Here is a 16,560-nt window from a genome sequence, read left to right on the forward strand (position 1 = left end):
GGTTCAGGTCCACACTAGGAAGAATCTATAGGATCCTAACGTGAAAATCCTTTCGTTAACCTCGAATGTAGAAGGGATCGAAAGGGGAGTGTGCATACTGTCCAGTCCGGTAGAAGTTAGCCCTGGGGTAAGAGCCATCTCTCTCGTGAGGAAGATACTAGAGCCCTGCAACTGGAGGTCGATTAGCTGAAGAGAAAGCTGCGCTATGCACAGTGAAATCGAACCCCTTCAGCTCCGATGTTTCCTCTGATGATAGAGAGGATGCCAATTATAGACAAAGGTCAAGAACCCCACCTAGCAAGTCTTTCTCCTGCGAGGAGGAGCACCATCACAAATGTCGGTATAAGAGCCCATCTCGCAAAGGCCTGGAAGGTGAGGCTATGAGCAAGGCGCTGAATTAAATTTCCTGATCACCCTTCATGCACAAGATTGAAGGGGCGAGACTCCCTCGGCGATTCAATCAACCAACGTTCACCATCTACAATGGTCGAACAAACCAAATGGAGCACGTGAGCCATTTCAACCAAAGAATGGCTGTCCATTCCAAGGATAAAGCCTTGATGTGCAAGGTGTTCCCTTCTAGTCTGCGATCCATGGCAATAAGATGGTTTGATGGCTTAAGGGCGGGTTCCATAGGTTCCTTCAAAGAGCTCACCTAAGCATTTGACTCTCGTTTTTTCACCTGTAGTAGAGTTTCTCAGCCTTTAGACTCCCTACTGTCCTTATCCATGTAAGAAGGGAAGACCCTGAAAATGTACTTAGATAGATACTGAGAGATGTACAACGAGATTGATGGTGACTTTGATGACGTCGCCATCAGTACTTTTAAGGTCAACCTCCCAACCGAGTACGGTTTAAGAAAATCCTTGATGAGAAAACCTGTCACCAGCGTGCGCTAGCTCATGAACCGAATTGATAAGTATAAAAAGGGTTGAGGAAGACCAGTAGCAGGGGAAAGGTAAGGCTAAGGTTATCCCTTAGGAAAGGAGGGATTTTAGGTTGGATCGATACAACAACAACCGCCTCGGAGGGACTTTACTGAGCAGTCAGGGTTTGCCAACATTTAGACGGTTAATGCAATGTTCCGAGAACCGGTTCATTAAGTTTTGGAGAAGATTAAGAATGAGTCATTCTTCAAACGGCCGAATAAGATGGCAGGAAACCCTATGAAGCGCAATTAGAACCTCTATTGCCAATACCACTAGGACCAAGGACATACTACAGAAGATTGTAGAAATTTGTGGGACCATTTAGACCAGCTAGTCCGAAAAAGAAAGTTGAAGCATCTCTTGCATCATTCTAGTGGCCAGGGGATCCAGATTTGCCAAGAACCCCGGGGAGATGCTCCTTCAAGACCCTCTTTAGGCACGATAAACGTCATCTTTGCCGTTCTAGGGAGGACTAGGTCTTGCCCTCCCAGGGTAATTTCTGTCGCTCGGCTGACTGCCAAGGGCACAAATGCTGAACCAAAGAGAACAAAAGTGAGCACCCAGCTAGTGTTGAGCTTTTTTGATGAAGATAAGGTTGGAACCATACAACCTTACGACGATACTTTGGTGGTCACATTCAGGATTGGGGGGTATGACGTTACGAGGGTGATGGTGGACCAAGGTAGTGGTGCCGAGATAATGTACCTTGACCTGTACAAGGGGCTAAACTTGAGACTCGAGGATCTAACAGCCTATGATTCACCCTTGGTAAGTTTTGATGGGAAGGTCGTCATTCCGAAAGGGCAGATTAGGCTACTCATACAAACGGGTTTAGAAGTAGTAGAGGTGGACTTCAGTGTGGTAGATGCTTATTGCCCCTACACGGCCATTGTGGCCAAGCCCTGGTTACATGTGTTGGGAGTCGTCTTTTCTACCTTGCACCAAAAGGTGAAACATCCATCTAGCGGCTGAATTGAAGAGATTGTTGGGAGTCAATTCACAGTTAGGTAGTGCCTGGTAGTCGCCATCTTACATCAGCCAGAGGCTGAGTCCTTGGCCTTTACTGCAAGGGGGTTATAGTAATTAAAAGCTCCAAATTTGCTAGTCGATGGGTCAGCCGAGGAGGCAAAGTGTGAAGATTTAGAAATGGTTGTTGTTGGTGATGATTTGGAGAAGTTTTTTCTGATTAGAGCCCAGCTTCCTCCTCTAAAGAAGGAAGAGTGGGTAGATTTTTTTTAAGGGAAATGTGGATATATTCGCATGGAGTGCTTATGAAGCCCCAGGGGTGGATCCAAGCTTCATTCGCCACCACTTAAATATTAACCCATCTGCCACCCCAGGAAGCAACCATCTCGGCGCTTGTCCAAGGATCACCCTGATGCTGTCAGAGATAAGGTGAAGAAGCTCAAGTAGGCAGGGGCTATCAAGTAGGTTTTCTACCCCGAGTGGCTGGCTAATATTGTGGTGGTAAAGAAGAAAAGTGGGAAATGACAGGTGTGTGTAGACTTCACAGATTTGAATAAAGTCTGTCCAAAAGATCATTTCCCTATGCTTAAGATAGACTAGTTAGTGGATGCAACTGTGGGCCATCCTTGGATGAGCTTCTTAGATGCCTTTCAAGGGTACCACCAGATACCACTAGCCTTGAAAGATTAGGAAAAAAGAGTTTTCGTCATTCCCACTGGAAACTACTATTACAAAGTGATGCCCTTTGGTTTGAAAAATGCAGGGTCTACTTATCAAAGGATGATGACTAGGATGTTTGAATCGCACTTGGGTCAAAGTATTGAGGTCTATATAGATGACATGGTGGTAAAAAGTAAGGTAGTGTCCGAGTATGTGAGAGATCTCGGGAACATTTTTGAAATTATGAGAAAGCACAAGTTGCGCCTTAACGCTTCCAAATGTTCTTTCGATGTGGGATCAGGCAAATTTCTAGGCTACATGGTAACTCNAGGGACGCCTGTAATGAGGCCAGGGTTGAGGCCTTTTCCCGTGCTGATGTGGAGAAGTCCTTGGGGGCCTTCAAGCAAGAATATTTAGAGCTGACCAACAAGCTAGTTAAGGCGGAGAAGGCCTGGGACAACGCCGAGGCCGGTTTAAAAATTTCAAAAGGCAGGCTGAGGACTAGCACTAGAAGCTTCATCTTACCGAGATAGACCTGGCCACCGAGAGATAGCTGGTCTTGGATCTTAAGGCTGAGCTGAAGAAAGTCAAAGATGCAGCTTAGGTGGCCAGGGGAGCGGCTGAAGCTGCGTGAAGGCATCCTACGAATGTGGAGTGCGGGATACGGAGACCTGGTTGGCAGAGAAGGTGGCCGTAGTATGTAAGGACTACTGTATTGAGTCATGGGGAGTAGCGATGGACCGGGCAGGAGTCCCTGCAGACTCCGAGTTGGGGAGGGCCGAGAATATCTTCTTCCTGGAGGATATTCGAGAAATTTTAGAGTTGGACCCTCCTCTCGAGCAGCTTTCTGCCACCCAAGCTCCCCTTCTTGATGTTGAAGTTTCTAAAGGGTTTGGAGTGGGCAAGGAGGCTCAGTCACCGATGAAGGCCAAGCTCTTCGAGGATGCCCTCACAATTAGGGATGTGGTCTCCCAAACTAAAGATGCGGAAGCTAAGTCTAAAGCTGATGATGTCCACTCCGAGGCTGTTGATCCCTAGAAAGATCCTCCTTAAGCCAAGGCTTATAATCCCAGATATAGGATTTTCTTGTGTAGTTTTTCTTTTTTTTTGTATAACTTTTTGTAATGGCGTTCTGCCCTCAGACAATGTATTCCCTTTTTTTGTTTAATGAAAATGTTTTCCTTTTTATCTCTCGTACCTTTACTTTTATGTACTTCGAAGCTCATTTCTGTTATAAATAGTACTGAACTGTTGCTGTTTGTCTTTAATGAAACCTAACAATAACATATTCCCCATAATTTGAGTGGTTTGATCAAGCATCAGCAATAAAAAGGGTATAACGCACATTTGTTTTAAGAATTGATCCTCCTGCAATGAAGGCTAAATCTAGTGTAGATAGGTACATACTTTGTAAAAAATAAAAAGGGGGATATTCTTTGTTCAGTCCCACACTTGGATAAATAATTAAGGACTTTAACTTACTGAAAGCAATTAATCCAAGGAGTAAAGCATAACCCTGGAACTGTTTTAACGCTTAGTAAAAGACCAGTAGATAACGCAGTGTTAATTTTTCCAAAGTATGTGACCCAAAGGATAAGTCATGACTAGGATTTTGTTAACACTTACACTGTGTTTGGTTGGGGTGATTTTAGGGGGGAGGAAACATAGAATGGAAAACTAAGCGGAAAACAGTATTTTCCACTGTTTGGGAAAGAGAGGAAAATAGGGAGAGTGGAAAAACCCGGGAGAAATTTTCTCTCCCGGGCCCACAAATTTCGTCTCCCCAAATCGGAAGGAAAACGCATGAGAGAAAATTGCCTCTTTGCACTTTTACAAAAATGCCCTCTCCAACGTCTACAACAACCAGCGCGGGCGTGGCAGAATAAGAAGAAAGAAGCAGGAAATAACCACCAAACCCAGCACCACCACTAAACACTGCAATCTAGCACAAAAATTTAACCCAAAATCAACACAAAATTAACGGAAAACAAATAGAAAATCCAACTCAAAATCACTGCCCAAAATCACTGCCCTTAAGCAAACCCAACCCAAAATCATCATCTATAATAAAAGCAAAAAACTCAAATTGTAAAAGAAGAGGAGGAAAGAAAAATATTCTCAAAAAAAAAAAAAAAACGAAATTTTTACCGTGTTCATCCAAAAACGAAATCATCATCTATCATTTTATTTTGACAAACCCATGTTCATCCAAAAACTTTAGTCCAAAATCTGGCCATCCACTGCAACCCCTCACCCAAAAAAAAAAAAAAAAAGAAAGAAAGAAAGAAGGAGAAAGAAAGAGAGGCGGACACAGAGAAAAGAGGTAAAAAGGAGATAGAGACAAGAGGAGATAGAGATGCGTTTTTATGAATCAGAAAAAGGGAGGAGGGGTTAGGTGGGGGTAGTGGGAAATATTAAAGAAAAGGGAAATATTATTTTAATAAAAAAAGTATGTATATAGATAAATTAATATGGGTGTTTTGTAAAATAATAATGTAAAAATGATGGTGTTTTATTTAATGAGTACAAATAAATTTATTTATTACATATTATGTAATAAGGTTATAATGGTCAATTTATATAAATTACATTTCTATCATTCTCTTTTTCTTTCCAACCAAACAAAAGAGTTTTCCACCCTCTCACTTTTCCACCCCTCCAACCAAACACATAAGAGGGAAAATTAAAAATTTCCATCCTCTCACTTTTCCACTCCTCCAACCAAACGAACCCTAGAACGATGTCACAGAGTGGTGATTTCCCTAAAGCATCTAGTCCGAGGACCTAGGCATGACTAAGATTCTATTTAATCACTTGTAAAGATGTCATAGAGTGTTAATTTCTCTAAAGCATCTGGTCCGAGGACCTAGGCATGACTAAGGTTTTTTTTAATCACTTATAAAGTCACTTATAAAGATGTCATAGAGTGTTAGCACAATGTATTTATACAATAAATAAGCATATGACAAGAGAAACTTCATTAATAATAATACATTTTCAGGTTGTTTACATTTCAAGGGCATGGTATCACATGTTCATCTAGGTCCTCGAGAAATATGCTCATATACCAGCCATAAAAAAAAAAAAAAAACTACACAAGAAAATCCTATATCTAGGATTCTAGGCCTTGGCTTGGGGAGGGTCTTTCTTGGGATTATCAGCCTCAGAGTGGACATCACCAGCTTTAGACTTATCCTCCGCATCCTTGGCTTGGGAGACTACATCCCTAATAGTGAGGGCTCTCGGAGGGCTTGGATTTCATCGGTGACTGAGCCTCCTTACCCATTCTAGCCCCTTTAGAAACTTCAGCATCAGGAAGGGGAGCTTGGGTGGTAGGGAGCTGCTCGGGAGGAGGGTCTGACTCCAGAATTTCTCGAATATCCTTTGGAAAGAAGATATTCTCGGCCCTCCTCAGCTCAAAGTTTGCAGGGACTCCCGCCCGGTTCATCGTTACTCCCCATGACTCAGTATAGTAGTTCTTGCACACTACGACCACCTCCTCTGCTAGCTGGGTCTTCGTATCCTACACTCTATGTTCATAGGATGCCTTCACCGCGGCCTTGGCAGCCCCCTTGGCCACCTGAGTTGCATCTTTGACTTTCTTCAGCTCAACCTTGAGATCCATGACCAGCTATCTCTTGGTGGCCAAGTCTATCTCGGTTAGATGGAGCTTCTGACGCTGGTCCTCAGCTTGCCTCTTGCAAGCTTTTAAACCAGCCTCGACGCTGTCCCGGGCCCTCTCCGTCTTAACCAGCTTGTTGGTCAGCTCCATATGTTCTTGTTTGAGGGCCCCCAAGAACTTCTATACATCAGCACGGGAGAGGGCCTCATCCCTGGCCTCATTATGGGCGTCCCTAACCCACTCCTCAGCCATGAAGACTTGTTAAGTAACCTGCACAAAAATAACATTAGAACCATGAATATAAAAGTAGAGAAAGAACGGAAGTGCAGCCTGACATTTAACTCAAAGACCTAGTAAATTGCTTACCATAGCGAGGTCCTTCTTCAAGGACAGGAAGAGGTCAGGCTACTTGAAATTCTTGTAAGCCTCCATATCTCGGGGGAGGAGAAGAGGCTGCTCTAAGATGTCAGTTATGTAGACTGCATGCCCCTTCTGGAAATCTCAGACCAAGGCATCCTAGGGAATGGTGGTGCCCTCCACCTCCAGCTGGGGATCCCAGGAGCGTGGTGGTCGGCGCATTTCAGCCCCAAGAGAGTCCTCTTTACTCTCCACAGAGGTGCCTCTCTTCCCTTTGGCAGTCTCTTGTTGTTTTCCTCTCTTCGGAGGAACCATCTTGCCCTCCTCCACTTCCTGCACTTTTGACACTTTCCTTTTCCTTTTCAGATCAGGATTGGAGAGCAGTTTAACTGAAGTCACTGGGAGAGAAGGAGGAGGTGGGAGGTTGGCAGGAACTTGGGACTTAGGAGTAACCTTGGATGACCCTCCTTGGTTCCTTGCGGCAAGGAGACCTTTCAATCCCTTCCTCTAGCTGAAGTCCATTCCTTCTTCCTCCTCAGAACCAGGATCGACACAGACAGTAACAAGTCTGGGAGAGTGGGCAGCAGATTTCCTGTCTAGCTCGTCATCAGAATCCTGAAGTTGAATTACGGGATTTGCTCTTTCTTCCTTGTCCTCCTCAAAGTAGAATTAATCGATTTTGGCCTTAAGGGAGAAGCGTGAAGAGGCGGTTTCCTCCCTCAGAGCGGCTATTTCTTTGGGAAAATGTTGGGGAGGAAGTACAATTGGGGGAAGGTCTTCCCGAGCCAAGGATCTGGGCTGAGAAACGTTTACCCTGTGGATTTGTGGATCGCCTGCTCTTATTGCTTGGCCCATGTCCTGGAACGCATTTGACAGGGGCACAAAGTCCAATATCCGGTGACCGGCTTGCAATTGCCTATCCTTGCTCACAAAAATCTTGGACCTTAGCAATTTGTTAAGAGCCGGGGCGTTGACTAGGCTGATTCTTGGGGCAACATATTGCTTATCTGTAAAAACATCCGAGGAGAAAATCATGGTCAGACCAGTGAAGTTATCATCAGAAGAAGGCAGAGTGTTAGAAATGAAAGGGAATAAGGTTAAAAGGGGTAAATCCCCTACCAAAAGGACTAATCCTAGGGTACTCCACCTGGCTCTCCCACCCGAGTTGGGCAATGAAGGCTATCATACCACTCCCCAGAGACAATTAGGTAGTCATCCTTCATGCATTTGTTAGACTTAGGAAGACACGATACTAACCACGTCGGATTGACACTTGAGATAATATCCTGCGTTGGGAAGTTTATGGCAATCGTACATGTGGACGACCTCATGCCATGTGAGCCGCAAGCTCATCTACTCGTTGAGAGCGTCTACGCTACCCAATACCCTAAACATGTTTGGGGCGCATTGATGGGGAGTCAACCTATGGTTACGTAGGTAATCTCTAGTTATCCTACCCATGGGAAGTGTCATTCCTCCCTCTATGAAAGCAATCATTGGAATACAATTTCACCCTCCCTTCTATCTATAAGGATCTGGTCTGAGGCACAATATTGCAAGGCTACTTCCTGTGGGATACGATATTTAGCCCTAAAAGCCTCCATGGTGGCGGGAGAGTCGACTAAGTGCTTAAACCTACCCATTTGGTCGAACTAAAGGGAAAAAGATGAAGTTTTTTAGAAAAAGAAGTAAAGAGCGGAAGGTCGAGGAGATAGTAACCTAGAAAAAAGGAAACTTACGAGAGTAAGGACGTTGGTTGCCTTAGAAACTCCTTGAAGGTTTGAATTTTTCAGAAGAAAGGACTAGGAGACTTTAGAATTTTAGGAGACCTTGAAGGTTTGAGAGCTGTGAATTTTTGGAAAATTTGAAAACTTGTGAAATGACGGAAATGATCTCCCCGAGTCCCTTATATAAGGGATGGAATTGAGTGGGAGTTATCTGGCTCAAAATTCAAGAAGAAATGGCAGTCGTAGGATTTGTGTCTCATCATTGGATGTAGGAGACAAAGCGTTGCTTGGAGTAATTAATGACGCATTGCAGGCTTTGAAGCATCAATAGCAATCATGGGACGCGCAAAATGGTAATTCCACACGTGCGAACCAACGAAATGAATGGTTTTGTCTCTTAAAAATCAAAACCCCACCTTTTCTCCTCCGATGAGAGGGAAAAACCAGAGTTTTGAGGGGCTATTGTAGGAATAAGGGCCCCAAATCATATTTTGGGCCTAAGGCTTTGTTCGAGGACATTGTTTGTCCGAGGAAGGATAAACTACAGTAGGGGTATTAAGTTTAGAATCCCATAAGAAAAATACAAGCAGGAAGGTTAAGAAAGTTGATCCGAGGAGGATTATCTCTTCGGATGAGTGAAGCAAGGATCAGATTCATATCTCATCACTCAAGGTAGCCTTCTAGGACGATCTACTGATGGAGACAGGTGATATGAACATACAAGAAGGATGGGAGCTTAGAGGTATCTAAGGGAAAGTTACTACCACCGCATTGAATGCACGACAGCTACTTTTCTGACCGCATTTATGTGGAGGAGACCCCTGAACAGTGCTGTCATAGCTACCATAACTCATAGAAAGTCAAAGGGGGTGTCTGATGGGACAGACACTCAAGTAAGGGCTCAAATGATCAACAAGTGTAGGATTAAGATGGTCTAAGGGGATCTATATAATATAAGAGACCTTCCGAGAGGTAGGGATCAGAAAATCAAGAGAGAAACACTGTAGCAATCTAGAACCAGACTTGTAATAAAACTTCAAAAGAAATACATAAGAATCAGCCTCCTTGGATTGATCTGAGGACATTTTTCCTCAGTCAAAGTTCGTTATTTTCTTCCCTTTGTCATCAAGACCTGTTTGTTTGCTGCTCAATTCATTAAAGTCCAGTTTTCCAACCCATTCTCTACAAATTTATTGTTTTGAGATTTTTGGATCTAAGTCCTCACACTTTTTGGGCTAGGAGTTCCAATCAGGTTCTTACAATATATATATATATATATAGAGAGAGAGAGAGAGAGAGAGAGAGAGAGAGAGAGAGAGAGAGAGATATGTCATTACTTGTGTACTATAATTCAAAATAAATATTTTAGGAATTTGTTAAGTGTTTGCTATATCTATCTAATTATATGAAATTGTTAGCCAATATGTAATGACCATGAAATATTTTTGGAAGTTTTTTTTTCTTTATTAGTATTTTAAGTAATATAATATTATAATGTAATTTCAATGAAATAGTTTTGGAAATATTTTATATTAGTCAATTAATAAGCCATTTAAGGCTTTCCAATTAATGTAATTCCAATTAAAAATTTAGATGAAAAGGTAGAGAATGAGTCATTTTTGGAAAATTATTGTGTACTCTCGGAGCATCATAAATGCGTATTTTCTCTTCTCACATGAATGGTGAGTTTCACTAATTAAATTCATGGTAGGACCCATCATTTATGTGAAAGGGAGGAATACACATTTATGGTACTTTAAGAGTACTTAATAATTTTCCGTCATTTTTAATCGAGATCTTAATGCTAGCCCTTCCAATGACTCTAAAAAACCGTACCATATAACATAAGGTCCATTTAACTGATTTGTTAGGGAAATACTGGTGGAATTAATGGTTCACATTTAATGTCATATTTTTGTGAACATTTAAAGGCAATATTGGTGGGATTAATACTGAACATTTAAGGGCATTTTTTATTATCTCCTATTTATTATTGACACATGACAAATATATTGATTTGTATAAATAATTGTTTGAAACTTTGTTTTTTTTTTTTGAGAGATGCATGTTGCATGTGTTATTAAAACATTTATTGTTATTTTATCTAAAATGCATGTTGCATGCTTTGTTAAAACACTAGTTATTGTAATTTTATTTAAAGAAATTGATAAAAATAAATAAGTTATTGTTTCTATCAATTGAAAGTTAGGTGCATCTTGCATGTCTTGTTTAAACACTTATTGTTAGTTTATCTAAAATGAATGTTATTGTTATTTTATCTAAAATGCATGTTACATGCTTTGTTAAAATAGTTATTATTACTACATCTAAAGAAATTGATAAGAACAAATAAATTGTCTCTATCAACTCAAACTTAGATGTATGTTGCATGTTTTATTAAAACCCTTGTTATTATTTTATCTTAAAAATTTGATAAGAAAAAATAAGTTGTTGTTTCTATCTAAAAAATTGTTTTTATCCAAAATATTGCTTCTAAACCCAATATTTATTATATAGAATATGATTATAGATAGATTGGTAAAAAATTTTATTGTCCAATAATGAACATTGCCTATATAAAAAATCAATTAATGCCTAATTTTTTTTTAGAGAGTTTTAATCTATGACATCTGCTCCTGATGATAGTTCTTTATTATTAAATCAAGACATCAATCACTTTTTAGTGTAAACGGAGATTAAACCCTAGATCTCTTATTCAATTATCAATTAAGCTAACTGAAATCCATTAATTAATGCCTAATTTGATGACAAAAAACAATTGTTACAAAGTTGGCGTCATATATTAAAACTATTTTCCTTTTCTTAATAAAACAAGAAAGTTATCTAGGATTATGGCCCATCTAACTGTTATCATGGATTCATAGGATATTTTCCTCTTCTTAATAAAACAAGAAAGTTATCTAGTGATAATGGCCCATCTAACTGTATCATGGATTCATGATCCTATGGTTCTTACCGGGGAGGAATGTCGGTTGTCGCCTAAAAAGTATCATGGGTGTTGGTCATAATCAACACTATGCTGAGTCTTTCTTTAGACAATGTCCCTGAAAATCTAGTTGTCACCAACTCACCATAGTAATTATTCCCACCTATTAGCTCCCTCCATGCGTTAAATGTTGAAATACTGCCCACCTGTTGACATGATCTGATCTCTCCTCTGGAGAGAACTCAAATTTAAATACCTAGCCCCATTTGTTGTAAGCAAAATCCTATATATACTCTATCACAAATCAATGCTAAGATTACTGTTAAGAGTATATTGTTCTCTTTAAACATATCCCAATTGTGAATTTACAAAATTTTAAAGAGGGAAATATTTTGCTGCATACTAATATGCAACACAACAATTGTTGTATAATGAGTTATGTAACAGGAAAAAGAAAGCAATATGTGTCAAAGAATCATGATTAGGTGAACTCTTGGACGCATGCTTTCTTTTTACTATCACATAACCTATTATGCAATAAAACCTCTCCCTATTTTAAATTGACTAATCTTATATTTATAATAAAACTCTTAACTATGAAATGAATTATTTAAATAATGAATGAATTAAAATAAATGAATATCTATTTTATGACCTCATTATTTACAAACTTACACAATTTAATTTTAAAAAATCACTACAAGCATATAATATAACCATATATACATATAGTTTACATATTCCTCACAAATGTATTCTTGAGTAACTGCAGCAAGCAATCGGTAACAGAATAAATAAATAAAAATGATAATAGGGGCTATTTGGTACATGTGTTTAAACATATGTTTTCAATTTTTAAACAATATTACACTCATTTTTACTCATATTTTTACCCATACTTATTTCTAAAAAATACAAACAACATTACTAGAATAACGCTGTTTATACTACTGTAATTACGTACTGGTGGCTCATACAGCCTACTTCACTTTCTGACGCTGCAAGTTCATCTCACATTGCTTTGCCAGTTGAGCCAATGCATTGAAAGAAGAACCACCCTCAGTGCAAGCCTTTTCCCCACTGTCTTTAAGTTCCTTAACTCTAGCCCTCATTGCTTTTCCTTCTTGATCCCCCATTACTTTCCTTACCATCATCTCAATCTCCTCTCTTCCTACAATTCCTTTAGTTGGTGCGATTTTGGGACGCACAGCCACTCCTAACTCCTCAGCTAGCATCGTAGCATTCATTTTCTGCTCTGCATATAAAGGCCATGCTATCATTGGCACACCATTTAGTATGCTCTCCAGCGATGAATTCCACCCACAATGAGATAAGAACCCACCTATTGATTTATGGCCCAAAATTTCCGATTGTGGAGCCCATTGCGTGACCACTAGTCCCAAATTGTGGGTCCGTTCCAAAAACCCATCAGGCAAGTAATCCAAGGCATTACCACCTTTGTCCTTGATAGGCGGACGTAGCACCCAAATAAATCTCTTTCGGCTAAGCTCTAGACCCCAAGCAAGCTCAGTGATTTGCTGGGCTGAGAGAACCCCAGCACTACCAAAAGAAATATAAATTACAGACTCAAACGGTTGCTCATCTAGCCAATCCAGCAACTTGCTCTTTAAACCAGACGGTTTAACCGGTCTAACCAACGGTCCGACCGCGTAAACCGGTACTGATCCGTAACGTTCTTGTTCTCTCATTGCTTTAAGCGTTGTGGTGTCCAAATCTTCCCAAGTGTTCACCAAAACCCCATCACTCCGACGTATCTCCAACCCAACTTGTAAGAACACACGGTATTCAAGCTTGGTCCGGTTCAGCAACGGGTCAACCACATCAGCTGGTCGAACCGGCATACAACCCGGCAACCTTAGCGGTTCTTTTTGAACAACGTATTCACCTTCTACTTCCTTGTCGAGTACAGGAACATATAATATTAAAGCAAGTGGCAATGCAGAGGTAACAAATACGTACTTTAACATGTGAAATTCGTCAGCAACATCAAGTGCTGGTGTTCCGAAAATATCAACGAAGAGAGCTGTTGGGCTAGGATTCAGGGATGAAATTGCTGACCTGAGAATTGGATTTGTTTCGCGCATGATTGTCGTTAGCCTTGTGAAGATCGGAGAATTGGGCTCGACTTTTTCGGAGATGTCCACGGGTGTTAGTTCGATGATGTCTAGGAGTTTTTGAGTTCTGGCTAATTGGATAAGATCGGATTCGCCGGCTGAGGAGTTGGATTCAACGACGACGAAGAAGGTGACATGGACGTTGTGATCGGCGACGAGGCGATTTCCGAGCTCAAGATCACAGACAAGGTGGCCAACGCCAGGGCTGGAGACAATTACTACGTGTGTTTGTGGCTTTGAGGTCATCATGGAAGTGAGCGAGAAGAGAAGATGAAAAGGTGAGTGTCTAAGGACCGATCGATGAAGGAGATGGATAGTTTATGGTATGGTAAGATGGGTATGTTCGATATTTTATAGAGGTGAGGGGTTGTGCTTGTGCCACCCCGAATATATGTAGCATAGAGAGTGACACTTGCATATTCTGGTGTTTCTTCCTTTTATAACTTTTATATTTATTCATTAAGCTCATACTAAGGTCCTCCATAAATGTTAAAAGAAAAAACACAATTTATTCATATTTTAAGAGTGCTGCACATTTATCATCTTGCACTTTTGGTGTGGTTGTCACTCTATAAGTATAAATACTTGTGGGATGTGGGGAGTAAGAGTCGGAGTTCAAGTTTTCAAGAAGAGGCTTCACACACATATATACTTAGATTAAATTAGAGTAGAAATTCTATCTTGTATATATAAAAAAAGAAAAAGAAAAAGAAGAGCATCACACACCTTTAGTATGATGGTCACTTCACAAGTATAAGTGCTTGTGGTGTGTGAGAGATAAAAGTTGAGATTCAAGTCTCCAAGAAGGAACTTCATACACATATACATATAGATTATGTTAGAGTAAAATTTCTATCTTATATATATATAAAATTAAATATAGAAAGAGAAATAAATGAAGTTAGAATAGATAATTATGCGTACCGAGAAGTCAAGAATTTGGACCAGCAATTTTTTTAGTAGATGAACAACTTTCCTTTTTTAAAGGACCTTTGATACCCATTTGCAAAAGCCAATAATTATTTATATTTATTTATTAGTTTAGTGATGATACTTGTATAAAATCTTAAGGAACTATATATATATATATATATATTAGGAGATGAGCAACTTTTATTTTTTAAAGGACCATTTTGATACTCATTTGCAAAAGCCAATAATTATATATATATATATATTTATATATATTTATTAGTTCAGTGATGGTAGGTGAATAAAATCTTAAAAAACTTTATATATTTTTCCTTGTAATATTGTACTTGTAATGTAAATTTATATTTTAAACACATAAAAAAGGTAGATGATACACATATTTGCAAAGAAGTGATAAATACTAAATATTGAACACTTTTTACAGGTATTATGGTACAGTGGTAGTGAAATATATAGCACCATATAAACATGTAAAACTATTTGTACTAGATACGGTTTTTCATTTAAAAATAACATATAACTAAAATCGTAAAAAAAGAACATGCTCAGAGCATGCCATTGTGATCGGTTTAAATCATTGTGTTATTTTTGTTTATATATATATATATATATATATCTTGATTATTAGTGCTTTGGTGGTAGTGGAACATAAGGAAAATTAAAAGAAATTAAAAAAGAACACTAATCCCTCAACTTAAAAGAAATTATAAAAGAGTAAAAAGATGAAACCAAGACACTCAAACTAGTACTGCATGTAAAGAAATTATAAAAGAGTAAAAAGATGAAACCAAGACACTCAAACTAGTACTGCATGTGGGTCTGTCTTTGAGCCATCCATGGAATAAAAGTTTAACAAAGATGAAAAATACGTGTCAAAAGACGAAGGAAAGGCAGTTTTTGTAATCAATTATTCAAACAAAGTTCAAGATTATCACGTTACCTTTTTAATATACTGATTTGCACAAATTATTTATGACAGGTTTGGGGCACGATATTTGTAATAGTTCTTCTCATCAATTTTATTATAGGAATGTTATAAATTCAACTTTTTTCACAATAAATTTCATAAATATTGAGTTTGTCGACCATGTGTAATGGATTTATTTGAAACTCATTAACACCATCTTTTGTTCATCGTTTTCACTCAGGAAAAAAAAACCATTATGAAATTTGTAGTGAATAATTGTTTCTTATGATTTTTTTATGCACAAACACATGAGATATGCTATTCCTAATTGTGCCATGAAAAAAGTTTAGGAATTTTTGTCCCTATTCCGAATTGAAAAAGCTCAATAATTTTTTTTTAAAAATTAATTTACTATTGTGCCATTGAGACACAGACCAATAAAATCCTTTTAAGTTTTTATAGTCCACGCCAAAGTGAAAGTGTGTTCTAACGCCCTTGCTTGCTAGTACTGATTTGACTGGTAGATATAACGATAAGTCTGCCATTTGCCTTTGAAAAATTGAAAATCGGTTTACCATAGTTAATAGAATATGTTTCATTTTTAAATAAGGCTCTAGTTAAGACAAAATCGTCAGTTCTGGATCTTCCTTAATTTGTAAGTTTAACTTTTTGTGTGATGTATAGTCATGAAAGTCAAGGGGAAGAGGAAGATGAAAGGTTACGTGTCAATTAAGGAGGAAAGATAGCTGGTGACAACCTCCTGGGACAAGATAAATATATATATATATATTTATATATATTTATTAGTTCAGTGATGGTAGGTGAATAAAATCTTAAAAAACTTTATATATTTTTTCTTGTAATATTGTACTTGTAATGTAAATTTATATTTTAAACACATAAAAAAGGTAGATGATACACGTATTTGCAAAGAAGTGATAAATACTAAATATTGAACACTTTTTACAGGTATTATGGTACAGTGGTAGTAAAATATATAGCACCATATAAACATGTAAAACTATTTGTACTAGATACGGTTTTTCATTTAAAAATAACATATAACTAAAATCGTAAAAGAAGAACATGCTCAGAGCATGCCATTGTGATCGGTTTAAATCATTGTGTTATTTTTGTTTATATATATATATATATATATATCTTGATTATTAGTGCTTTGGTGGTAGTGGAACATAAGGAAAATTTAAAGAAATTAAAAAAGAACACTAATCCCTCAACTTAAAAGAAATTATAAAAGAGTAAAAAGATGAAACCAAGACACTCAAACTAGTACTGCATGTGGGTCTGTCTTTGAGCCATCCATGGAATAAAAGTTTAACAAAGATGAAAAATACGTGTCAAAAGACGAAGGAAAGG

At 38.6% G+C, this 16,560-nt stretch overlaps 2 protein-coding genes across 2 annotated transcripts; one reads left to right on the forward strand and one right to left on the reverse strand.

Moving 5' to 3' along the window:
* The first annotated feature begins 776 nt into the window (after nucleotides 1–776).
* Nucleotides 777–1,901, forward strand: LOC112039136 (uncharacterized). Its single transcript, XM_065780706.1, has 2 exons — nucleotides 777–890; nucleotides 1,206–1,901. The coding sequence occupies exons 1-2, from the start codon at nucleotides 777–779 to the stop codon at nucleotides 1,899–1,901; spliced, it is 810 nt and encodes a 269-aa protein (XP_065636778.1).
* Nucleotides 1,902–11,971: 10,070 nt separating this feature from the next.
* LOC112039152 (anthocyanidin 3-O-glucosyltransferase 5) lies at nucleotides 11,972–13,768 on the reverse strand. Its single transcript, XM_024071998.2, has one exon. It carries the CDS (start codon nucleotides 13,590–13,592, stop codon nucleotides 12,189–12,191), a length of 1,404 nt encoding a protein of 467 aa, XP_023927766.2. The 5' UTR covers nucleotides 13,593–13,768; the 3' UTR covers nucleotides 11,972–12,188.
* Between the last annotated feature and the right edge of the window lie 2,792 nt (nucleotides 13,769–16,560).

This window comes from Quercus suber, unplaced genomic scaffold, assembly GCF_002906115.3.
Source record: "Quercus suber isolate HL8 unplaced genomic scaffold, Cork oak 2.0 scaffold_243, whole genome shotgun sequence".
NCBI classification, from domain to species: domain Eukaryota; kingdom Viridiplantae; phylum Streptophyta; class Magnoliopsida; order Fagales; family Fagaceae; genus Quercus; species Quercus suber.